This window comes from Oncorhynchus clarkii, chromosome 9 (genome assembly GCF_045791955.1).
Source record: "Oncorhynchus clarkii lewisi isolate Uvic-CL-2024 chromosome 9, UVic_Ocla_1.0, whole genome shotgun sequence".
NCBI lineage: Eukaryota > Metazoa > Chordata > Actinopteri > Salmoniformes > Salmonidae > Oncorhynchus > Oncorhynchus clarkii.
This window is the reverse complement of record NC_092155.1, coordinates 16,565,787-16,591,285: the sequence shown is the minus strand read 5'-3', so window position 1 is coordinate 16,591,285 and position 25,499 is coordinate 16,565,787. Positions and strand designations below refer to the sequence as shown.

At 41.8% G+C, this 25,499-nt stretch overlaps 3 protein-coding genes across 6 annotated transcripts in view; 1 reads left to right on the top strand and 2 right to left on the bottom strand.

The window, feature by feature from the left end:
• LOC139415987 (H(+)/Cl(-) exchange transporter 3-like) overlaps positions 1 to 18,575 on the bottom strand; it is a 50,601-nt gene extending 32,026 nt beyond the window's left edge. For all 3 annotated transcript variants that reach the window (XM_071164203.1, XM_071164205.1, XM_071164206.1), the window contains exons 1-2: positions 18,473 to 18,575; positions 12,733 to 12,925 (exon numbers count right to left, since the gene is read on the bottom strand). In XM_071164203.1, coding sequence (XP_071020304.1) covers positions 12,733 to 12,898 — 166 coding nt within the window. In that variant the 5' untranslated portion in view covers positions 12,899 to 12,925; positions 18,473 to 18,575. The remainder of the gene's footprint in view (positions 1 to 12,732; positions 12,926 to 18,472) is intronic.
• A 286-nt stretch (positions 18,576 to 18,861) lies between these two features.
• LOC139415985 (nitrilase 1) lies at positions 18,862 to 22,000 on the bottom strand. The gene is made up of 6 exons (XM_071164200.1): positions 21,596 to 22,000; positions 20,888 to 21,124; positions 20,631 to 20,734; positions 20,416 to 20,552; positions 20,169 to 20,294; positions 18,862 to 19,859 (listed from the first exon to the last, which is right to left on the bottom strand). The coding sequence occupies exons 1-6, from the start codon at positions 21,691 to 21,693 to the stop codon at positions 19,590 to 19,592; spliced, it is 972 nt and encodes a 323-aa protein (XP_071020301.1). The 5' UTR covers positions 21,694 to 22,000; the 3' UTR covers positions 18,862 to 19,589.
• LOC139415986 (prefoldin subunit 2-like) lies at positions 21,867 to 25,320 on the top strand. 2 transcript variants are annotated; one of them, XM_071164201.1, is made up of 5 exons: positions 21,896 to 22,098; positions 22,642 to 22,686; positions 22,974 to 23,062; positions 23,364 to 23,487; positions 24,045 to 25,320. In XM_071164201.1, exons 1-5 carry the CDS (start codon positions 22,018 to 22,020, stop codon positions 24,222 to 24,224), a joined length of 519 nt encoding a protein of 172 aa, XP_071020302.1. In that variant the 5' UTR covers positions 21,896 to 22,017; the 3' UTR covers positions 24,225 to 25,320. The 2 variants fall into 2 exon arrangements, with proteins under 2 accessions (XP_071020303.1, XP_071020302.1); XM_071164202.1 differs by lacking the exon at positions 22,642 to 22,686 and having other exon boundaries at positions 21,867 to 22,098.
• The last annotated feature ends 179 nt before the right edge of the window (positions 25,321 to 25,499 follow it).

The following is a 25,499-nucleotide window of genomic DNA, read 5'->3' as shown; positions in this document are numbered from 1 at the left end:
GAGCCAGTACTGCTGGCATCATATTGATCTGTATTGAACACAGCGCTATACAGTACATTACAGTTTTAATTTGCTGCTTACCAAGGAATTAACAAATGAATATATTAAATGTTAGAACAACTGTTTTTCTGCACAATCAATAGGCCTAATTGACTTGAATGAAGCAATTTCTCAGAGGCAGAACAGTGTGTGTGTATACACACACACACACACACACACACACACACATGTAATTAGAGCAAAAGCCACAGCAGGGGAGAGCAAGAGAAATAACCAGAAGATGAAAACTACCATAAACAAATGAGTGAAACCAGTAGTACGAGACAGACACTCTCCTCTACCTTCTCCTTCCCTTTCCACAAACACATTAACTTTCTCTCTTTTGCTCTCAAACATGTATGCACAAAGAGGATTTGAAGCCATGTGTGAGATTTCATCTGAAGGGTTCATAGCTACCAACAGTGCCTTCAGAAAGTATATCCCTTGACTTAGTCCACATTTGTTGTGTTACAGCCCGAATTCAAAATGGATTAAATATATATACGTTTCCCCTCACCCATCTACACACAATACCCCTTAATGACAAAGTGAAAATGTTTTTTGAAATGTTTGCAAATGTATTGAAAATGAAGTACAAAAATGTAATTTACATAAGTTTTCACACCCGAGTCAATACATTTTAGAATCACCTTTGGTAGTGATTACAGCTGTGAGTCTTTCTGGGTTAGTCTCTAAGAGCTTTGCACACCTGGAATGTACAATATTTTCACATTATTCTTTTAAAAATTCTTAAAGCTCTGTCAAGTTGGTTGTTGAGCATTACTAGACAGCCATTTTGTAACTAGGCCACTAATTCAATGTCGTCTTGGTAAGTGTATACTCTGCCTTTTGTTTTAGGTTATTGTCCTGCTGAAATTCATATCCCAGTGTCTGGTGAAAATCAGACTTAACTAAGTTTCCTCTATGATTTTGCCTGTGCAAAACATTTATCCTAATTTTTTAAAAATAAAAATACTCCCTAGTTCTTGCCAATGACAAGCATACCCATAACATGATGCAACCACCGCCATGTTTGAAAATATGAAGAGTAGTGCCCAGTAATGTTCTGTGTTGGATTGTCCGGAATACAAATCGTTATTTGCAGTTTTAGTCAGGGGTTGGAACCGGTTCAGGGAACAGAACTGAAAAATAAACTACATTTTTAAAAGGAACAGAACCAGACGAGAACAAAAGTGATCTATACTGTTCTGGAAAAGAACCGTTATTTTTAAAGTATGGGAACCGGTTGATGTTATTTTACGTTCCGAGCATGTTTTTCAGTCCCACAAAAAAATGCCTATGCAAAGCCCTCACTGTCACTCAGAAGTGCATTCCAGTGCCTACCAGCTGAAAATCTTTGCCAATGACTATAGCCCCTCCCCACAAAGCATGCAAAGTCTACTGTAGCTATTGACATTACAGGCGTGATGCAGAAATTAGGGGGAGATTTTTTTTATTAGAGAACAATTGATTAACTTTTTCAATGCTAGTTAAGGATAACATAGTTATGGTGTTTCAAGGTAGATGTATTAACTACAAAAAGGTAAGACGTGTTTTTATTTTAATTCTGGTGCCGCTCTGAACACACAAGTTGTTAGCTAGCTAGCTTGTTAGTAACAATAGAATGTTAAAGAAAAAAAATGGTTCTGTTCAGAACAAAACGATTGCAAAATAATTTAGGTTCCAATGCCTGGTTTTACTTTAGTGCCTTGTTGCAAACAGGATTTTTTTAAAATCAGTCATTAAACATTCTTAAAAAGTGACCATTGACCTTGTGGTGAAATCCCTGTGCGGTTTCTTTCCACTCCGGCAACTGAGTTAGGAAGGACGCCTGTATCTTTGTATTTATTTTATTTAACTAGGAAAGTCATTAGCCTAGTGTAGTGACTGGGTGTATTGATACACCTAAAACACTTCAGCGAGCAGGCCTTTCTAATCAACCTGGCCCGGGCATCCTGGAAGGATATTGACTTCATTCCGTCAGTAGAAGATGACTGGTTATTCTTGAAAAGTGCTTTCCTGAATCTTAAATAAGCATGCCCCATTCAAAAAATGTAGAACCAAGAACAGATATAGCCCGTGGTTCACTCCACCTGACTGCCCTTGACCAGCACAAAAACATCCTGTAGCGTACGGCATTAGCATCAAATAGCCCCCACGATATGCAACTTTTCAGGGAAGTTAGGAACCAATATACACAGGCAGTTAGGAAAGCAAAGGCTAGCTTTTTTTAAACAGAAATTTGCATCCTGCAGTAAACTCCAAAAAGTTCTGGGACACTATAAAGTCCATGGAGAATAAGAGCACCTCCTCCCAGCTGCCCACTGCACTGAGGCTAGGAAACACTGTCACAACTGATAAATCCACAATAATTGAGAATTTCAATAAGCATTTCTCTACGGCTGGCCATGCTTTCCACCCGGCCTACCTTACCCTGGTCAACAGCCCTCCACCCCCCACAGCAACTTACCCAAAGCCTCACTTATTTCTCCTTCACCCAAATCCAGATAGCTGATGTTCTGAACCCTACAAATAAACAGGGCTAGACAATCGGGACCCTCACTTTCTAAAAAGTCCGGCCAAAATGGTTGCAACCCCTATTACTAGCCTGTTCAACCTCTCTTTTGTATCATCTGAGATCCCCAAAGATTGGAAAGCTGCTGCAGTCATCCCCCTCTTCAAAGGGGGAGACACTAGATCCAAACTGCTACAGACCTATATCTATCCTACCCTGCCTATCTAAGGTCTTCGAAAGCCAAGTTAACAAACAGATCACCGACCATTTCGAATCCCACCGTACCTTCTCCGCTATGTAATCTGGTTTCAGAGCTGGTCATGGGTGCATCTCAGCCACGCACAAGGTCCTAAACGATATCATAACCACAATCAAAAAGAGACAATTCTGTGCAGCTGTATTCATTGACCTGGCGTTTCTCAAATGACTGCCTCGCCTGGTTCACCAACTACTTCTCAGACAGAGTTCAGTGTGTCAAATCGGAGGGCCTGTTGTGCGGACCTCTGGCAGTCTCTATGGGGGTGCCACAGGGTTCAATTCTCTGGCCGACTTTCTTCTCTGTATACATCAATGATGTTGCTCTTGCTGCTGGTGATTCTTTGATCCACCGCAGACGACACCATTCTGTATACTTCTGGCCCTTCTTTGGACACTGTTAACTGACCTCCAGACGAGCTTCAATGCCATACAACTCTCCTTCCGTGGCCTCCAACTGCTCTTAAATGCAAGTATAACTAAATGTATGCATGCTCTTCAACCGATCGCTGCCCGCACTTGCCCACCCGTCCAGCATCACTACTCTGGAAGGTTCTGACTTAGAATATGTGGACAACTACAAATACCTAGGAGTCTGGTTAGACTGTAAACTCTCCTTCCAGACTCACATTAAGCATCTCCAATCCAAAATTAAATCTAGAATCGGCTTCCTATTTTGCAACAAAGCCTCCTTCAATCATGCTGCCAAACATACCCTCGTAAAACTGACTATCCTGCCGATCCTTGACTTTGGCGTTGTCATTTACAAAATAGCCTCAAACACTCTACTCAACAAATTGGATGTAGTCTATCACAGTGCCATCCGTTTTGTCACCAAAGCCCCATATACTAACCACCACTGCGACCTGTATGCTCTCGTTGGCTGGCCCTCGCTTCATATTTGTCGCCAAACCCACTGGCTCCAGGTCATCTATAAGTCTTTGCTAGGTAAACCCCGCCTTATCTCAGCTCACTGGTCACCATAGCAGCACCCACCTGTAGCACAAGCTCCAGCAGGAATATTCCACTTGTCGCCCTAAAGAAAGATGACATTTTGACTGCTGTGCTGGCACCATCAAACCAAACAACCAACCAATGAAGCCCCCCTACCTTTTAGCACGGCTCCTGTTGCTAGGTGATGGCACAGGTGAAATCAACCATCTGGAGTTTGGAAGTAAATCCCAACAGAGAATACCAAGTTAACGTGGCACCAGGGTTCTAGAGATCAGATGAACCAGCACTCCAGAACCAATTATGTTCTATCTCCACAGTTCCAATATGTAATTCCTCTGTTCAAGGCCTGGATCAGGTAGTTCCATTCTGTTCCACTACAGAACATTCCCACGTCTGCCTGACACAGCACACCAGGTGGGCCAGACAAGGGTCCACTTCCACCCCCAACACACAGTGCATATAAATAGCACGAGACACACAGAAAGGCAGCTTAACCTACAGGCACAATCCTGACAGATACCGGCAATTACACTTCATGGATTGCCACTAGGCAAGTGCTGATTGGACATCAAGCTGCCAAACTGGTTCATGGGAATTTCTTTTTCACTCCCCTAGTCACTTCATCCAGTTCCTACACTATATATACAAAAGTACGTGGCACCCCTTCAAATTAGTGGATTCGGCTATTTCAGCCACACCCGTTGCTGACAGGTGTATAAAAAAAATTTGCACACAGCCATGCAATCGCCTGTGATGGAAATGTTATACTCATGTGCTTCTCTTAGGACTAATTTCTGTGTTCATGCAAGTGGCTGACTGAATCTTCACCATCAGTAGCTGCAATTTGGCAGTACGCCCAGACCTTGTTTTGAGAACGAAAGATTTCTAAGTTTCAGGGTCTCAGCTTAGAGAGAAGAAGCCTTGTGAGGTATTGTTACATGTTATGAACCAGTATTGGTCGGGCACATGAATGAAAGAAAACTAGAATAGCCGTATATAAGGCAACTGCTGGGACTACCCAAGCAGAGCTCCTGACTGACATGTGTGCATTGAGTTGGTTGAAATCTCTCCAGTGCGCTGGCAATAAACAATGATTCATTTAAGATTGTCTATGGAGTGTTGTGGAAATTCTTACACAGGGACACAAAGGCAAACATTGGCAGTAGAATGGCCCGTACTGAAGTGCTCAGTGACTTTCAACGTGACACTGTTATAGGATGCCACCTTTCCAACAAAGCAGCTCTTCAAATTTCTGTCCTGCTAGAGCTGCCCCAGTCAACTGTAAGTGCTGTTACTGTGAAGTGGAAACGTCTAGGAGCAACAACGGCTCAGCCACGAAGTGGTAGGCCACACAAGCTCACAGAATGTGACCGCCGAGTGCTGGAGAGCATTAAAATCGTCTGTCCTCGTTTGCAACACTCACTACAGAGTTCCAAACTGCCTATGGAAGCAACGTCAGCACAAGTACTGTTCGTTGGGAGCTTCATGAAATGGGTTTCCATGGCCGAGCAGCCGCACATAAGCCTAAGATCACCATGCGCAATGCCAAGTGTCGGCTGGAGTGGTGTAAAGCTCGCCACCATTGAACTCTGGAGCAGTAGAAACGCGTTCTCTGGAGTCTGACGGATGAATCTGGGTTTGGCGGATGCCAGGAGAATGCTACCTGCCCAAATGCATAGTGTCAACTGTCAAGTTTGGTGGAAGACGAATAATGGTCTGGGGCTGTTTTTCATGGTTCGGGCTAGGCCCCTTAGTTCTATTAAAGGCAAATCTTGATGCTACAGCATACAATGACATGCTAGACTATTCTGAGCTTCCAACTTTGTGGCAACAGTTTGGGGAAGTTCCTTTCCTGTTTCAGCCTATGGTTTGTCGAGATCGGTGTCGAAGCCAACTGACATTTACTCCTGAGTTGCTGACCTGTTGCATCCTCTACAACCACTGTGATTATTATTATTTGACCCTGCTGGTCATCTATGAACATTTGAACATCTTAGCCATGTTCTGTTATAATCTCCACCCGGCACAGCCAGAAGAAGACTGGCCACCCCTCATAGCCTGGTTCCTCTCTAGGTTCCTAACCTAGGTTTCTTCCTAGGTTCTGGCCTTTCTTGGGAGTTTTTCCTAGCAACTGTGCTTCTACATCTGCATTGCTTGCTGTTTGGGGTTTCAGGCTGGGTTTCTGTACAGCACTTTGTGACATCAGCTGATGTAAGAAGGGCTTTATAAATTAATTTGATTGATGGAAGAACTTGACTGGTCTGAACAGAGCCCTGACCTCAACCCCATCAAAACACCTTTGGGATGAATTGGAACGCCGACTGAGAGCCAGGCCTAATCGCCCAACATCTGTGCCCAACCTAACTAGTGTCTGTGGCTGAATGGAAGCAACTCCCCGCAACAATGTTCTAGTGGAAATTTTTCCCAGAAGAGTGGAGGCTGTTATAGCAGCAAAAGGGGGGACCAACTCCATATTAAAGCCCATTATTTAGGAATGAGATGACGAGCAGGTGTTCACATACTTTTGTATATATCATGTGGGCATGTGTATGAACACTGACTTGGGTAGTCTGTTACTTAGTAACACGTGGATACACCTACAGGCAGTAGCTTACACCAAGGTTCACTGAGAACGTTTGCAGACTTGGAGAATGGAGACCACTGATTGGGCAGAGATTACTGAGAGTGACCTTGTAACCCAACTCACACTCATTCCCTAGGGGGAAGGGAAACAGTTCTTTATTAAATATGGTACTTAAAACATTCATGGTTAAGTATTTTTCTATAATTATCTTGTAACAAAGTACTGATGTTCTACCTTTGACCTGTGTAACTGTCAGTATGAAATGTCTGCCAGTGTTGAATGTTATGGTTAAAGTTAGACTCCAGACTGAGTCAAGGGATCACTGATAATGTATCTGTGACACTATGTGATTCTGTAGCAGCTGATGTTGTGACATCCTACAAGCCTCTCGGCTGGTGTTTACAGAACATTAGGTGCGGTGTGATTAAGAAGAAGGGTATTCTCAGAGAAGGCCCGTTAGAATTGGTTTCTGTTTCTGCTCTGGAGGTGTCTCCCTGTTAAATAAACAAGATTGGATTCTGATTGATGTTATCAACAACTGCTCTCCTTTGGTTCACCGGAAAATTCCCTTTACACACAGACACACTACTAAACAAAACCGGGCCACCCTCACTGGAGCAGTACCACGAGATAGCCAGTCTCCACTGGGTCGTTAATTATCCATGGTCTCCTTGTCACAGGCACACTGTAGGAAGTCAGTAACACTAAAGAAAAACATGGCCTAACCAAGTTATGGTAGGTTACAGCAGAGTGCGCTAGTTTGACATAACATTTCCTAGTTAGCTGGCTGAAAGAAGCAATGTAGCCTTAACATGCCCTGAGGCTCCAGCAATGTTGCATTAAAGCATTCAGACTCACTAACCTGGTTTCCCAAACGTTTCAACACTCAGCTGCTACAGCCGTTCAGTGACTTGCTTGGAAATATGACGAGAAGTCGGCTAAAAAGAAGTAGAAACAGACTGGCGCTCAGGCAGGCAGCAAAACAGTCGTTAGGCTACATCTTGGTATTCACACATTGTGCCGTATTGGCAGTAGCGTTAGTGCCGGTCCATTCTCTGGTTGTTCGGAAGTTCGGATGAATGACATTGACTTCTGAACTCTGTGAGGGAGCTTAATATGAGAAAAACTAGCCCTGTACTCAGCAATTCATAACTGCTTTCAGAGGCGCACGCACACACAAACATGTAAACACAGGAGGAACTCTGCGCTTGTACACACTGGTGAGAGACAGTAGATAAGGAGTATTGTGCAGCAGAGTAAAAATGTCAAGCACTGTGTGCCCCTAAGCACAACTTCAATTAGATTATTTTAAAAAATAACTAGTTTCGACTAGTATTACATCTAATCAGACTCAATCAACATAAACAAAAAGACAAAAAGCTGTCCATATTTTGGCTTTCCTTGACCTCTCCTTACATCCATGGTTTGATAAATGTACTTTAAAACCTCACTGGATCAGTGTCCCGAAATTGGGACAGTTGTTGCTCAATATACGATATGTGACTAGAATACCGTTGTAAACAACAGCCAATTTTCCAGGACATAGACATGTCTTATATTGTCAGAAAGCTTAAGTGATTGTTAATCTAACTGCTGTGTCCAATTTACAGTAGCTATTACAGCGAGAGAGAAAAAAACACATGCTATTGTTTAAGGATAGTGCACAACAACAAAACACTTATCAAGGCAACTGGTTTGATACATTCACCTCTGATGGTATATAATGTACTTACATTCAGTAACCTTCCACTGATTTGTCATCCTTAGGGTCCCAGAGATAAAATGTAGCATAGTTTTGTTTGACAAAATTAATTTTGATATCCTAACACACAAAACGTTGCTTAACCCGGTCATGTTTGGTTTCTGTGCAATCCTCAGACACTCTAGAAGGCAACCGAACTTGTTTCATCATTCTACATTACGTATTGGCTACACAACATGTCAATTAGCCCATGAAGGTAAGCCATCATTACGCAACAATGAGACGAGCATGTTCACTTGATTGAGTGTGTCATGGTCCAATGACCACCTATCGTTTTGAAACATAGCTAACTAGATAGCCAATGAGCTGGCCTTTACAGTAGTATGTGAACGCTCTTTGTACAACAAACAACCATCATGCTAGAGCTGTGGGCAACAGTGTTCATTCTCAAGGGGAAAGCAAACAGGACGCACAGTAGTTTACATTATACAGCTGTTCATTCTCTTCTACAAACTTTTCTCAAAACTGAAAAAGTAAACGGATGATCTCCACATGTGTATTTCCCACCATAAAGCATGGAGTAGGAGGTGTTATGGTGTGCTTTGCTGGTGACACTGTCTGTGATTTATTTTGAATTTAAGGCACACATAACCAGCATGGCTACCACAGCATTCTGCAGCGATACGCAATCCCATCTGGTTTGGGCTTAGTGAGACTGTCATTTGTTTTTCAACAGGACAATGACCCAACACACCTCCAGGCTGTGTAAAGGCTATTTTAACAAGGATAATGATGGAGTGCTGCATCAGACGAGCTGGCCTCCACAATCCCCAGACCTCAACCAAATTGAGATGGTTTGGGATGAGTTGGACCGCAGAGTGAAGGAAAAGAAGCCAACAAGTGCTCAGCATATGTGGGAACTCCTTCAAGACTGTTGAAAAAGCAAACCAGGTGAAGCTGGTTGAGAGAATGCCAAGTGTGCAAAGCTGTCATCAAGGCAAAGGGTGGCTATTTGAAGAACTTCAAACTAATTAAAATATATTAACACTTTTTGGCTACAACATGATTCCATGTGAAGTTGGCTGTCCAGTGGTTTCAAAAACAATGATTGATAGGCAGCTTAAACTTTTTGAATTCAACCATTGTTTAGGTTCAAATACACATTTAGATTTGTGAACAGCCGTCCACATCAACCACAATCCGTAAGGCGCAAATAGCTAAATGAGAGAGCAGCAGCGTGATTCACATCAATGTGCTATGTAGATATCAATAATAAGTGATATCCGTATCGCCGTAGACTACACCACTGCTGTCATCCTTACCTCCAAGCGTTTATTCAAGTTGGATAATCTTTTTGAGGCCGACAGCAGTCACACCATCTGAAGACATAGCTTGGACTGTAGCCTACAAAAGCCTATTCCAGCGATCCATCAAACACATTTGGTCTGTCATCATAGTGGTCTCGGACCTGAGGTCAGACTTGCTCAGGTGGAACAAACTTACTGTAAACAATAAAAAAATTCGCAAACATCCTTTCTGAATTTAAAAAGTAATCCTTGAAGTAATCATCTAGTTTTTTTTAAGGGAAAGGGGGATACCTAGTAGAGGTCGACCAATTTAAAAAATAATAATAATAATAATTAAAAAGATATATATATATATTAATCGGGCATTACCGATTAATTAGGGCCGATTTCAAGTTTTCATAACAAAATCGATAATCTGCCTTTTTGGATGCCGATTATGCCCGATTACATTGCAATCCACGAGGAGACTGCGTGGCAGGCTGACCACCTGTTATGCGAGTGCAGCATCAAAAGGACCTTGTGGCTGCAAGGAGCCAAGGTAAGTGCTAGCTAGCAATAAACTTATCTTATAAAATACAATCAATCTTAACATAATCACTAGTTAACTACACATTGTTGATGATATTACTAGGTTAACTTGCTTGCCCTGCGTTGCATATAATCAATGCGATGCCTGTTAATTTATCATTGAATCACAGCCTAATTCAACTTCGCCAAACGGGTGATGATCTAAAAAAAAAACGCATTCGCGAAAAAAAGCACAATCGTTGCACAAATGTACCTAACCATCAACATCAATGCCTTTCTTAAAATCAATACACAAGTATATATATTTTTTTAACTTGCATATTTAGTTAAGAAATTCATGTTAGCAGGCAATATAAACTAGGGAAATTGTGTCACTTCTCTTGCGCTCAGTGCAAGCAGAGTCAGGGAATATGCAGCAGTTTGGGTCACCTGGCTCGTTGCAAACTGTGTGAAGACCATTTCTTCCTAACAAAGACCCTAATTAATTTGCCAGAATTGTACATAATTATGACATAACATTGAAAGTTCTGCAATGTAACAGCAATATTTAGACTTAGGGTTGCCACCCATTCTATAAAATACAGAAAGGTTCTGTATTTCACTGATAGAATAAACGTTTTGTTTTTCAAAATGATAATATATCATTAATATGGTCAAATCCGGAAACTATGGTTCGTATTTCTGTGTGTTTATTATAATTAAGTATATGATTTGATATAGCAGTCTGACTGAGTGGTGGTAGGCAGCAGCAGGCTCATAAGCATTCATTCAAACAGCACTTTCCTGCGTTTGCCAGCAGTTCTTAGCAATGCTTGATGCACAGCGCTGTTTAGGACTTCAAGCCTATCAACTCCAGAGATTAGGCTGGCAATACTATAGTGCCTATAAGAAGATACAATAGTCAAAGGTATATGAAATACAAATGGTACATAGAGAAATAGTCACCGCATCATAATTCCTATAATAACTACAACCTAAAACTTCTTAACTGGGAATATTGAAGACTCATGTTAAAAAAGGAACCACCAGCTTTCATATGTTCTCGTGTTCTGAGCAAGGAACTTAAACGTTAGCTTTCTTACATGGCACATATTGCACTTTTACTTTCTTTTCCAACATTGTGTTTTTGCATTATTTAAACCAAATTGAACATGTTTCATTATTTATTTGAGGTTAAATTGATTTGATTTATGTATTATATTCTGATAAAATAAGTGTTCATTCAGTATTATATATATATATATATATATTCAATAAAACCGGTATCGGCGTTGAAAAATCCTAATCGTCGACCTCTAATACCTAGTCAGTTGTACAACTGAATGCCTTCAACTGAAATGTGTCTTCCACATTTAACCACGCTGTAATCTGATTACAATATTTTTGCTGGTAACGTTTTCTAATCCGTTACTCCCTAACCTTGACAGCTTCCTATTTCAATGTTGGCCTTTCTTTTGCATTTCAAAGATGATGCAACAAAAATCTAAATAGAAAACATTTTTTGTTTGTTTAATCTTTTACCAGATCTATTGTGTTATATTCGCCATTAATTTCACATCTCCTCAAACTTCAAAGCGTTTACTTTCAAATAGTATCAAGAATATGCATATCCTTGTTTCAGGTCCTGAGGTACAGGCAGTTAGATTTGGGTATGTCATTTTAGGCAGAAATTGAGATGAAGGGTCCTTTCCAGAAGAGGTTTAATACAGGTAATCCATTTATAATCCTTCTTTCAGACTCACATATTCAGTTCAGACGCACTTAAAATTGTCACACAAAAACCCTGAAATAGGTTCATGAGGGAGCTTAGCTTTCGATTCAATTTCTTTTTTTTTTTAAACTTCAGATTGTGAATAGTAATTAGGGAAGCTTGCACTGTCACTGAAGCCAACTGTGACTTGTCATATTAAGGGAGTTGAGGGAGTCGTTTCTCTGTGATTTGTCATATTGAACATATCAGATAGGAGGGAGCTGTTTCTCTGGGACTTGTCATATTAAAACATCATAGCACAGATACATGAGGGAGTTGTTTCTCTGGGACTTGTCATATCAAACGTCATATCAAACATATCAGATATGAGGGAGTTGTTTCTCTGGGACTTGTCATATCAAACATCATATCAGATATGAGGGAGTTGTTTCTCTTTTGATCAGCTACTAGAACCCAAACCTAGAGCAGCAGCAGGAAGCCAGTGTAACTACGGTAACAATACATGACTCAGCAAATCAAACATCGGGCCAGCAGGCAGCACTGGTTCCAGATCTGTTTCTTTGTACTATATTAGCCCAGTCCTATGGCCGTTGTCATGCAAAAACATGTTTGTTGATCTGGAACCAGGCTAATATGGACTAGGCTGCAAGCATAAAACAAAAACAAGATGGCGGGTAAGTTTGCAACCCCCAATCGCTGGTATGGAGATGAGACAGCAGGCAGGAGACATCTGATGGAGGATGGTTTGGGATCAGGTGGCATGGATGGATGGAGATGGTTGTATGTTGGGAGCTGAAACAGGGATGGGGAGGAGGGGGGGGGGGGGGGGTGAATCAACGGCACAGCAGCAGGCAGGGGCAGGAAAATATCTCAGCTAGGGTAGTGAGCGACCCAACCGGCAAGGCAGCATTGAATGTGATCATCAGTGCAAATTGGGCAAGCCGGCCAGGACACGATGTACAGTCACAACAACACAGCTCACAACACCCATCCATGGATGGACCCACAGCTTCCGGACCCTCTATCTGAACAAGTCAGCCCAGCCAGACCCTCTCCCCGTTGGGAACAGCAACCCAGCGCCATGGGCAGTTGTGGGGGTCTGATGGCGTAGTCAGCAGCGATTAGCAGTGGGCCTACCTGGTGAGGTGGTGTCTCCATCCAGAAGGTTGTCATCCTCGGAGGTGTGGAAGTCCATGACAACCCCTGTGCCATCCAGCAGCTCCTCGTCGCTGCTGGCGCTGGTGATACTGTTGTAGCCGTTCCTGTAGTAGCCGCTCCTGTTGAAGAGCTGCTCCGACTCCATTTAGCTACGCGCTACACACGCAGTGCCCTGGGTGGAGGGAACACACACACACTCAGATCACAGGGTAGGGCACTGTGGCGATGCCGTTGTAGCTGTTCCTGTGTAGTGGCTCCTGTAGTAACACACACACACACACACTCAGGCAGACAAGGAAGTCCACGGGCTGGCTGATTAGGGAGTTGGAACCAGAGGGCCGAGTCTGGTAAAGGTTTCGGTTTCAAATTAGGTCTGACTCCGAACCTGGTACCAATCTCAGTGCAGGGTTGTTTCTAGTAGTGACGGAAGGAGGAAGGGGCGGAGGTTATTAGAAGACATGAGTGTGAGCTGTCAGACCCAGACACTTCACTAAAGAGGAAGATGGATGAGGAAGAGCAGCAGTAGCAGTAAACCCATATGATGTATCTCTCTACTGTCAGTATGGAGGACTGATGATGGAGGGCCCTGGTTGTGAACAACAGCCCATGTATCTCGTTACCTCCATCTGTCTGTCGGAGTGTGTGCTAGATAGTAGTAACGAGTCTGCATGCCCTGCACGTTGTGCACGACACCTCTCTGTCTGAATCTGAACTCTGTCGTTTTGTGTTTGTTCCTTTGTTTATATGGTCCCCACTCAGATGGAGATATCGATTCCTATTTTAAATATTTATACCTCTCCAGTCCATCAGTTATGTGGGGCATTTGTGCTGCATCTGTTTTGAGGATACACATGAATGCAAACAAACCATTTCTGTGTGGGAAAAACTAGCCAGGAGTGTGTAGTCCTATTTTTAGATTGGGGATTAGGACGAACAGAGTGACACACATGAACAGGAGTGGATACATCCTGTCCACTGTACAGTGATGTGATGCTGGTTTAGAACAACACTCCTAGAGCAGTAACTTCACTATTGTGCCCCCTAGTGTTGGCAGGGGAAAACAACACCTTCCAGATCAGAAATAAAATGAAAATGTATTCATCAACATGCTTCGTAAACAGCAGGTGTAGACGAACAGTGAAATGCTTACTTACGGGCCCTTACCAACAATGCAGAGAAAGAAAAGAGTAATAATAGAAAAGTAAAACACGTAAAAATAAAAGTAATAATAAGTACACAATGAGTAACGATAGTTATTGTACATATACACTTGGAACCAGTACAGAGTCGAGGTATAGGGGTACTAGGTAAATATGTACATATAACTAGGAATAAAGTGACAGTTAATAAACAGTAGCAACAGCGTATGTGATGAGTTAGTAGAGAACCAGAGAGGAAGGGGAGATACACCAACATCTGAGCTAGATCATCAAAGATAGGATAGCTACTATCTGACTGAATAACCAGGTTAATGATTATTCTAAACAATGGTTTCTGGTCTAATGCAGCAAGATGTGATCTTTTTTCACTAGCTACCCTATATGACTGTGAATACGCAGGTTAATGATTCTTCTAACAATGGTTTCTGGTCTTATCTAGCAAGACGTGATCTTTTTCCATGTGGTAAAACAAGCTAGGCCTATGAGTTGAAATGGAAGCAGGTTGAGCTAACGATATGTTTACATTTAATAGAACTAGTGTATCATCATCCCAACCAGACCCAATGCAATGAACTAAATGAATCCAAAAGTGAACCATATGAAATCAAAAGGTATTTAATCTCTAGACGAGTCACCAAGTAACAGCCAGAGAGCCTGAGAGATAAAGTCTGGATAGAGTAACTGACTATAGGCCTAATCCTCTATTAAACTCATTGTTCTGATAACTTATTTTAGGCTGGCAGCTGTATCACTGACTCTTCTGGGGAGATTAGATGTAGTCTAGTATCCTCTCTCTTTAAACAGAAATGTAAATCTAATCCAATGTTTTGTCACACGCTTTGTAAACAGGTGTAGACTAATAGTGAAATGCTTCATTACAGGCCCTTCCCAACAATGCAGAGTGAAAGAAATAGAGCAATATTAGAAACAGTTTTTTTTTTAAAGTAATAAATACACAATGAGTAATGATAACTTGGACATATACAGACACAAGTCACAAGCTCATTATGGCAGGAAGAAAGAGTCAGAAGTCCTCCTAGGCCTGATCCAGATCATTTGCACTCATCAACATACAACAATGAAAGCAAAAGGACATGATAGCTTAACTGATGTCACTACAGCTTATGTTTCATTCAAGTATAATCATTGCAGACACGGCTCTGTGAACACCACGTTGTGAGACAGACACACATCTTGTCACATCAACATTTTCTCATAGGTGTCTATGAAGGAAGAAACACACCAGAGAGCCTACATTTCACTAGCCTGGTCCCAAAACTTCATATACAGTAACCTACTATTTTCTATTGTTGTCATGCCAATACACCAACAGTCTGGACCACTAGGCTAACAACTCCCTCTCACCTGGAATGAAGAAATCAATTTGAGCTGGATCAAATCAAAGCATGAAATTAAATTATGTTTGCTTTTAGAAGCTGGTTGAGAGAATGCCAAGAGTGTGCAAAGTTGTCATCAAGGCAAAGGGTGGCTACTTTGAAGAATCTAAAATATATTTTGATTTGTTTAAGACTTTTTTTTTATTAATACAAGATTCCATATATGTTATGTCATAGTTTTGATGAAAATTGTAAAAACAATGAAAAACCCTTGAATGTGTGTCCAGAATTTTGACTGGTACCGTATGACATATGTTAGTAATTTAAATCTTGTTACATTTTCACATGGAACTGTCTGTTCCTACCCAGTCTGGAGAGTTGCATGTTTCTTCCTCTCACCTTTTCACAAGGTTGAGGTAAAGTCGTGAACATTATTGGTCAATTTAACAAACTTCAGGCTTCATTATCAACAGAGGGAAATGTTTAGTTTACAACCGCTCAATAAGAGCCAATAGTGAAATTAACACTCCCAGGGGAGTCTCAGAACCAGCCTGACATGACAAACCAAACGGGTATGAAATGATCAATCATAAATTGGCTAAGTATCTTTATAGACTTCAATCCAACAGATGTCAGGTACATGAAGTTGCTTACTGCACACTAAGGCTAAGCTTTTGATCTCGTATCAGAACAAATACAGCATTAGGTTAAAGTTGACAGGATAATGACTTTATAAACAGCTACTAAAATGCACTGATGGGGTCAAATCCATTTTAATTCCAGTCAATTCAGAAAATAAACCAAATTCCCCCCCAAAAAATGTTTTTGTGAAAAGCTTTGAAGATAATTGGAATTTCAGTGTTCTTCCTGAATTGACTGGAATTTAAATGGAATTACCCCTGTAACAGTATAACTTTAGACCGTCCCCTCGCCCATACCCAGGTGCAAACCAGGGACCCTCTGCACACATCAACAACAGTCACCCACGAAGCATCGTTACTCATCGCTCCACAAAAGCCGCGGCCCTTGCAGAGCAAAGGGAACCACTACTTCAAGGTCTCAGAGCAAGTGACGTCACCGATTGAAACACTATTTAGCGCGCACCACCGCTAACTAAGCTAGCGTTTCACATCCGTTACACCCCCAACCCTGCTACAATGGATACTTGTTCCTTATCAATTTCACTCTGACATTTTAGAATGTGTGAGAGGAGTGAGGTGTGTAGAACATATGTGTTTGAATGGCAACAGCATTATTGCCACCTCCTACAACTTATAGAGTAGAGGAGAAAGGGTTCTCTTCTGTCAGTAGTCAAGGAGCTAAGTGTTGCCAGGGGAGACTGTTGCTGGGATATGACTCAGTGTTTTGCCTGTCCCTCAGGTGATATGATCACATCTCCTGTGAGGCATAGTCCCCACTGCCAACACTACAGGTTGACTTGACACACCTCCAAACAAAATAAAAGCAATATATATATATATTTTTTTTAACTACTATACCTTCCCTACCTACTGTAATAATCAAGGATATAACCTTATAATGCAAAACTGTTCAATTGCAAGTTGTGAGAAACCTTAAATAAAAGGAACTTGAGTTGTCACATTGTAGAAGTGAGAGTTAAAAACGGATGATTCTTCTATAATGTCAGCACTGTCATAGATGGAACACCAAATATGGACATGAATATTGTCTCTAAAAATACTATGAATGCCACCCTGCACTTAAATAACATAAAGAGTACCAGCAGGCACCTATTTCAGTCCACTTCAAGCACAATGGACTCCAACCGATGCTCTGGTCAAGAGCTCCAGAAGGCTAACTTAATCATGCAGCACTGAAAAGACAAGTGTGGCTCATGAGTTTATTAAGCAATTACATCTCATCATGCTAAGGGTCATGTATAAAATTATGAGCGGGCCATTATGTTGCCTACCATGGCTATGCCCCCATAGGATGACAATCCCCTCCTCCACAGGGCACGAGTGGTCACGGAATGGTTTGATGAGCATGAAAACGATGTAAATCATATGCCATGGCCGAATCAGTCACCAACTGAACGCTTATGGGAGATTCTGGAGCGGTGCCTGAGACAGCATTTTCCACCCCCAATAAAACACCAAATTATGGATTTTTTTTGTGCAAGAATATTGGAGGGATGTGACACCAGAGTTCCAGACACTTGTAGAATCTATGCCAAGGTGCATTGAATCTGTTCTGGCTCTGGTGACCCAATTCCCCATTAGGACACTTTATGTTGGCGTTTCCTTTATTTTGGCAGTTACCTGTAGCTTCATGAGGCAAATGAATACGAGCAGAAACTAGAAAAAGACATCCACTTATCCTAAAAAAGCAAATGTTCACCCAAAGAAATTGTGTTGTGAGGCCTGAGGTTCTTTCCTGTTGCTCACATGCAGAGGCCAATCTATGCCCCATACTCACCCTAGCATCATATTTTGCAGTATGTAGAACACAGCTGACACATTCCATTCAGGACAACGCATGGGTGAAAAGTAAGGAAGGAAAAATAAATATCAATACCTCCATATAGATTTATGCCATAACATCTGCATGCAATACAAACTATATGTATCTCTGTTTTGCTGTGTAAGCTACCTTGCCACTAAATAAGCATGATTATACCAAGTTCCACTGCAACTACAGTATCTGTCATCACGCGCCTTTCTGATGTATCATGCCATGGGGGTGCTATAAAAAAAATTTAAAGCTAGGTCAGCAGTGTTTCTGGATGATACAACAAATGTTATAACTTACATCATCCTAAATGTCACATAAAATATGCCGCCAGATAGTTAAAACCACAAATAAGTATGATTCATCTGCGAATAACTGTCTCGTAGTATGATATAAAAGCCAACTAGAATTTTGCTAACAAACAAGCTACGACTGGCAGGGGCTCGAGCGCTCCTTCATAACATCAGTTGGTTAAGGGGGGCCTGATCGATTTTGATGCAACTCCACCATTTGGTATGGTGAATTTCACAAAGCGATTTCTTACTATATGCATAACTGACCTGTCAAACTTCTCTATAAATGCATCATATGCTGAATATGTGCAACATCATTATGGTGACAATTATTTAAAGCATAATGCATGGAGAGATGAGCAACATGTATTCACAGTTAAAATTGCCAACGGTAGTTACGATAGTGTGTAAAATATAACCTCATCACATCGCGGTATGCACCAGCAACATACTTTACCTTTGCAAACCCTATTCCACCCGGGACATACCGAATCATCCTTTTCTTGAGTAGAAACAGAGTTTTTACTCAAATATATTTGACATTCTCCCCATGTTTTTTGTGCCGCTCCTGTGGGTCGTCACTAGTTAATTCATACATACATAAAGTAATAAACTCCGCCTATTTCTACAATTTCGATTATTTTTTAAACCTAACCGTAACCACACTGCTAACCTTATGACTAACCCTAACGTTGAATTAAGACCAAAAGTTATTTTTTGTTTTCATGATATTAACGACTTTGTGGCTGTACTGTCTAGTGGGGGGGGAATCCTGTACCGGTGACGTTAACATCCGGTTTCTTGATCGCCCGCCGTCGTAAGGAGCGAGAGAAGAAGCAAAGAGGCTGGATTTGACATTATTATTAACATGTTTCATCAAGTACAATAAAACAATATACATTAAAAGCCAAAACTATAACATTGGATTGGGAATAGTCAGAGTGCAATGTTTTAGATTTGAAGGCAAACAAGATCATATGACACATTTCTAGCAAACAAAGGATTTGACCTATATAATGAATGTATTATTAAACTGATTCTTTCATCCATGTCCTCATTTCATCCATCATAACACACACATACAGTGCTTCATTGGAAACCCCCATGCATTTGGTAAGAGAGGAATATCTTCTGGTCATGGCTAACATTGGATTGTGGCTAGAAAATCTAGTTTCTCTTGTTTGAAAGGTCAAAAAGCCAGAAAGTCAATCACATCTTTAAAAGCTGGTGAACTTCTTGATTACAGCATCATAACTCATTTGTGGTATAAAAAAAAGTGTAAAATCCTCATACCAATATCACCATCTACTGGTTGTATACAGCATACCAACGTTGACATCATTAACATGGTAAATCTGTTCTTCCAGTGTTTTTTTTCTGATAGGAACGTGCTTATGTCTCAATTCTCCACCCTTTTCCCTGAAATTTGATTATACCTACATGGATTAAAAATGATAGGATTGGTGTAATGGCCACATGCTTACGCCAATCCTATCCTGTTAAATCTATGTGGGGGAGTGCACAAGTGCACACTTCAAGAAAAAGTGTGGAGAATTAGGACACACGTTTGATTGTCAGTCCTTTCCACCCAAACTGTAGTAGAAGCTAGTGTCTCTGCGATGTTGCTGCACAGGCATGTTTCTCTGTGTGTCCCTGAGCTTCTCCAAGTCAATCTCCAGCAGAACCATGCCTGTGTTCTCTCCTCCACAGTCCCCCATCACCACCCCCCAGGGGTCCACAGCCAGGGCGTGGCCGTACGACGAACGCTTCTCATGGTGACTGCCCACTTGGGCTGCAGCAAGGACAAAGCACTGGGTCTCAATGGCCCTGGCGCGAAGCAACACCTGCGGTTAGAAGAGCAGCGTGCTTTATATTGGTCCTCATTCTTCAATACTGGTCCTAAAGAGTAGGATCCACAGGGGTTCTAGCCCAGTACTAAGGCACCTGAATCAACTAATGAAGTTTATGATTTGAATCAGGTGTGTGGACTGGAACAAAAGCCTGCATACCCTGTGGGTCCCCAAGACCATGTTCGAACAACACTGTTATAACTTGTATTAAAACATAGAAATAGCAGTGCTAGAAATAGTCGCTAGTAGAAATTATAGTGCAAGACAGAGGAAGATGCGTGTTTCTGCAAAAATCTATCCCACCTCCCAATGGGCAGCTCCTGTGGCCAGAGTGAACGCTGACGGGTAGGTCAGAATCTCCGCCCCCTGTCGCAGCAGGGCCAATGACAGCTCAGGGAACCTCAGGTCATAACAGATACCCAGTCCCACCTGGAACACAATACAGTGACAGAATACTGGGGTGGTAGATCTAAGAATCTGGTGTACAAAGATGGAGGTTAGTTGCAATAACAATTCAATGAGAGCAGGATTGGTGGAATCATAGAATGACCTTGCCAATGGGAGTTTGAACTGGAGGAATGAGGCTGGATCCAGGTATGGTGAAGGCACTCTCTTTTAAGGACACGCCTCTTCCTGGCAGCTCCACATCAAACAAGTGGGACTTCCTGTATACGGACACTATATCACCTGTAGGGTTAAGTGAAAGTGTCAGCACTTCAGTGTGTGTGTGTGTGTGTGTGTGTGTGTGTGTGTGTGTGTTCATACCCTTTTCATTTATGATGATGTGACTGTTGTAGATTCGCCTGTCCGTCTCCCAGTCATGCCCTCTCTCATGAAACCCTCCAAGAGAGAGCCACACGCTCAGCTTCCTAAGAAAGGACAGATGTGGATTAACTGCAAAAACACTAATCAATAACAGAACAAGATGAGATGAAGTCCCCCATTCAATAATTATTATTAGACTAGGATGTAATAGAAATGAATAGAATAGACAACCACACTCAGTAGCTAGGAGTACTCACTTGGCAAGCAGTGTGTAGCGTGAGATAATGTCTCCCGTTAGCCTCTCAGACAGATTCAGGGTCTCCTCTCGACTAGAGCCGATGTAGTCAAACCCCTCAGGTAAGAAAACCATGCTGGCTCCACCCTCTTTTGCCGCCTGCACCAATCGCTTGCAGGCAGTGAAGTTGGCCTCCTTGTCAGGGGTTGCGGTCACCTGGCACACCGCTGCCACTGGATGAGGCGATGATGATGACATCCTGGAAAGAAAGACAATTGAGTTTAGATTAAGTCGGGCGGCAAGTAGCCTAGTGGATAGAGCATTGGGCCAGTAACCGAAATGTTGCTAGATCAAATCCCAGAGCTGACGAGGTAAAAATCTGGCATTCTGCCCCGGAACAAGGCAGCTAGCCCACTGTTTCTAGGCCAACATTGTAAATAAGAGTTTGTTCTTAACTGACTTGCCTAGTTTTTTTTTTAAAGTCACGCATCTAAAGGGTTAGTTAGTGTAAGAGGTCAAAAATATGTGGCTAGTTATAATAGCTGAACATTATTAATTGACCTACAGTCACAAGTCAGTGACACTAGTAGACCTTGACAGAAAATGAATTAAAGGCAATAAGTTTTAATTTTAGAATAACCAATTCAACCCTAATCCCCCATTTATAATGGGCTATGGTAACATACACATGCATTGTAAACAACGTTAAAAGGTTGACTGGTGCCGTTACCTTTGATGCACCCAAATGCAGCTCGAGCCCCAAGACGAATGACTGTCCAGTAAATGTTTCACCCTAGTTCTTCTCAAACTGCACCTGAGCACGAACATTGGCTTGACGCAAGTGTCAAAACAAATCTGTCTGTATCCGATTGAGCAACACCAGAAAGTATCTTCTTTGCTCGTGCTGTACTTTGGACTCTGTTTTAATTTCAAGTTAATGCAAAATCCAGTCAGTAAAGTATCAAAACATCAACAATGTAACTACCTACGTTGTGTTTGCGGCGCCAAATTCGCACGACTATGAGACAAGCTAGTACAACATTCTTCATGTGTTGTTTTGATTACGATTTTCCTAACAGGCAATCACATGAGACAGCTCAAGATGGTAAGACTTGGGCCCTCAGCCCCCACCACTAGCGACACCCTTCCAAGATGGCAGCGAACAGTAGCAGCACGGTTAGCAAACCCAGCAACATTATCGGGGGGAAACAATCAGGGCCGTCGGCCGAGCAGGTATCCCCACTCTCCTTTAACTCCTTAACTGTCATAATCTTCATGTGTTGTTAGCAAATGCTGTTTAATAGTTGCGGGATTTGAGATACAAACCTGGACTTACCAGTCACGCCTCTGGCTAGTTAGCAAGCTAGCTATCTAGCTAGCTCGCTCCCATCGTCTGCTTCCTACTAGTGTGTTCCTCAAAACTGATATTTTATGATTTAGAGGCCAAGTCTGGTATCAGTCGTATTCACAATACCTCATTGAGTTTATAATAATTTTAGTTAACTGAAATCTGTTAGTCTGACTAGGTTTCTATCAGTATTCATTAACGCAAGATACTCAGGCGAATTGCAAGGAAGGGATTAATTGTGTTGTCGAGCAGATGAGAACCCATTTCTGCCTGTCACAGTTCGTGCGATTAGCGTCGCTCTCCCTTGCCAACCAGTGGCATATAGAACCGCATTAGTAATACAGCTAGTTTTACTAATCACAAATAAACGACTATTGTATTTACTTGTAGCTAATCAATAAATGGTCTAATAATATTTCCTTTTCCAGGTAGGCCTATATAACGAGGCTTTTTGCAACTTTGTTCAATCTAATGTAAGTTCAGAAATCTGTGTGTATTGTGGCTCCCCTGAGTTGGTAGAGCATGGTGCTTGCAACGCTAGGATCATGGTTTCGACTCCCACTAGGGACTCGGATACAAATATGTATGTATGCATGCACTACTGTAAGAGAGCTTTGACACTGACTAAAGTTGTTGCCCACGCAGGCCTTCCCGCAGGTCACCAGATTTTTCAGTCACTTTGTATTAAAGGGTTTGCTAAAGGGCATATATATTATAATGAGAGAATGTTTTAATGTGATCTGTTTGGTGTATTCAAAAGGTTGTGGCTGCATTTCAGAGGATGCGCTCCGAACAGCGCAGCATGGCCTCAAAGGCTGCAGAGCTGGAGATGGAGATCAACGAGCACAGGTAACTACAGTACTAGTTACCGCTTCTATTTCACTCACTGTTCACCTCTATGGACTTAACTATGGACTTGGCCACAGAGAGGAATAATCTTTGATCAGTCTGTAAGGTGTTAGAGATGACAGATTTGGACACTGGGGGGTGAATCAAGTCTTCCCTGGATTCCTCATTTCCTCTCCTCGCCTCCCTCTCAAAATGCATTGGAGGAAAGGGTCCAAAGGGAGGAGCATAATATCTTAACTTTTTGATTTTTGATATTCACCCTTATTACATTCCTCTCACAACTTGCCTCTTTTTTTCTCAGCCTAGTCATCGAGACCCTAAAAGACGTGGATCCAACCAGGAAGTGCTTCCGACTGGTGGGCGGGGTGCTCGTGGAGAGGACGGTTAAGGAAGTCTTACCAGCTCTGGGAAGCAATAAAGAACAGGTAAGCTTTTGTTTGCTTGCTCTTTGGGGTATAATCTGGGGTTGCTGTAAAGAACTTTGTAATGACTGCTGTTGTAAAAAGGGCTGTCTAAAATAAGATTGCTTGATGAGAAGATACCATTAATATATCAACGTGTTCATGATGTGGTGGCCATGAGCATAGTCCGACTGGGGAAGAAAACCTCTAACCTTCTGGTTCCAAAGTACTCCAGCCACACTACAGTCCAAACACTCCAGTCGCATAACGTTCCCAAGAGGACAATCTCGCTTGGAAATGTTTTTAATAAAGAAAAAGCACTAGAGCAACTGACGCCTCCGACAAGAATGCCGGCCTTTACTTTATTTTCATTTCCTGACAATTCTGCATGTTAAATCACTACCGTTCGTTGACACCCAGCACATAATCAACTGCACACGATCAACGTTAATTATGGTGCGTCTTTCCTTTAACATAATTACCAATGCTATAGGTTGTTGCAATACTATCTTGTAAAACTAAATCACTGCTGATCATACATCATGATTATCATTCTGCTGTCCCCTCTCTTTTCCTTACAGATATCAAAGATTGTAGAGTCCCTCAACATACAGATGCAGACAAAAGGCCGGGAGCTCACGGAGTATCGGGAAAAATACAATATCCGATTGGTGGGAGAAGGAGAGGAAGGACAGGGCAAATCGGCAGCTACCTCCAATGGGGGCGGGTCTAAAGGCGGTGCCGGCGTTCTAGTTTCGTAGCTTTGTGTGTGGAGACTTTAGTGCGATAGGAAATTGTGCGGAATGCCATCGAGCATCGAGTCAGCACAGATCCTGGAAGGCATTTCAAAGGCAGAGTTTGACGTGTGTCTTGCATGAAAGAAATTATATAATTAACCAATGTCACAAGGGCCAGATTATCCAGAACATTCATTTCAGATCAAAGTGATCCCTTTTCACCTGTAGTTCAACAAAACTTAAACCAACATTTCACTTACACTCTGGTTTAATTACAAGCCTTTCGCCTTTTACTCAAGACAGTGTTTCATCAAAATCTTACGGGATGATTGTTGTAAAAGACATGCCTTCTTGATGACCATGTATTGATTTGAAGTTTATTTATACTCTATTGTCAGTCATATTTCAATGTATATTATGATCCTGTTGTTGGGGGCTCTGTTTTTGAGGTTTGTCTCTGGCATGCTGTAAAATAATGCTTGCAAAAGGAATGACAATCTGATTGGAAAATCACTTCATAACAACGCACTGTATCGTTTCAATCTTTCTTGAAGGTGCACTGCAGAAATAGCTCCGCCATTTCCTCGTTGCTAAAATTCTAGTAGTTCTCCTAATTTCAGTTTGTGACAAAACAAGCAAGTGTAGGAAATCATTGTACGCTCTAAACTGCTGTGAAATATATTTTTCCATAACCAAAATATTGTTTTTCCAGCTGTTGGAAGCTGGTGTACAAAACCTAAATTAAAAGAAGCAAAAAATGAAACTTTAAGATCAGGGAGCATAGAAATTGCGCTCACAGAACATATTTGCTGCTTCTTAGACTTGTGTTCAATGATAATGACAGATCTATAACTCACATTTCTATGTGCATTTGAGAGAAGAAAAAAACAGTGTGCCCAGAGTATCTGGATAACGTAAAATCAGCCTCCCAAACGGCAGCGGACTACTTTTTCTGAGGGTGCCATTTCAGACACACAGCTGATGTATTGGTATAGTCTTAGGTGCCCCCAAAGTATCTGAAGCACACAGCCCTAAATTACATTATCTATCACCATGTAGTTGTGTGGAGAAAATTCGTTTTTTTGTGTGAATGTTTAGGAATAAAAATAAATGTAAACAATCAGTTTGCTGGTGGTCACTGTTTCAAGCGTCTTTAGCAAGCCGCCAGCAGTCTCGTTCTGCTGTGGGGACCGTTTCATCGGCAAATACCTGAAATACCACATGAAACAAACCTGGACAACATCTTCAGAGGATGGACCTACCTACCAGCTGTCATGAACAGAGCTATGGTATGCCATC

What these genes read in the sequence shown, in the direction of transcription:
- LOC139415985 (XM_071164200.1), bottom strand. Translation starts at nt 21,693, where the DNA reads ATGTTCGTGCTCAGGTGCAGTTTGAGAAGAACTAGGGTGAAACATTTA. An exon ending in TGCATTTGGGTGCATCAAAG is followed by an intron (nt 21,125 to 21,595) that starts GTAACGGCACCA and finishes CTTTCTTTCCAG; the next exon opens with GATGTCATCATCATCGCCTC. An exon ending in CAGGAGCTGCCCATTGGGAG is followed by an intron (nt 19,860 to 20,168) that starts GTGGGATAGATT and finishes TTCTAACCGCAG; the next exon opens with GTGTTGCTTCGCGCCAGGGC.
- LOC139415986 (XM_071164201.1), top strand. Translation starts at nt 22,018, where the DNA reads ATGGCAGCGAACAGTAGCAGCACGGTTAGCAAACCCAGCAACATTATC. An exon ending in ATGGAGATCAACGAGCACAG is followed by an intron (nt 23,063 to 23,363) that starts GTAACTACAGTA and finishes TTTTTTTCTCAG; the next exon opens with CCTAGTCATCGAGACCCTAA. An exon ending in TGGGAAGCAATAAAGAACAG is followed by an intron (nt 23,488 to 24,044) that starts GTAAGCTTTTGT and finishes TTTTCCTTACAG; the next exon opens with ATATCAAAGATTGTAGAGTC.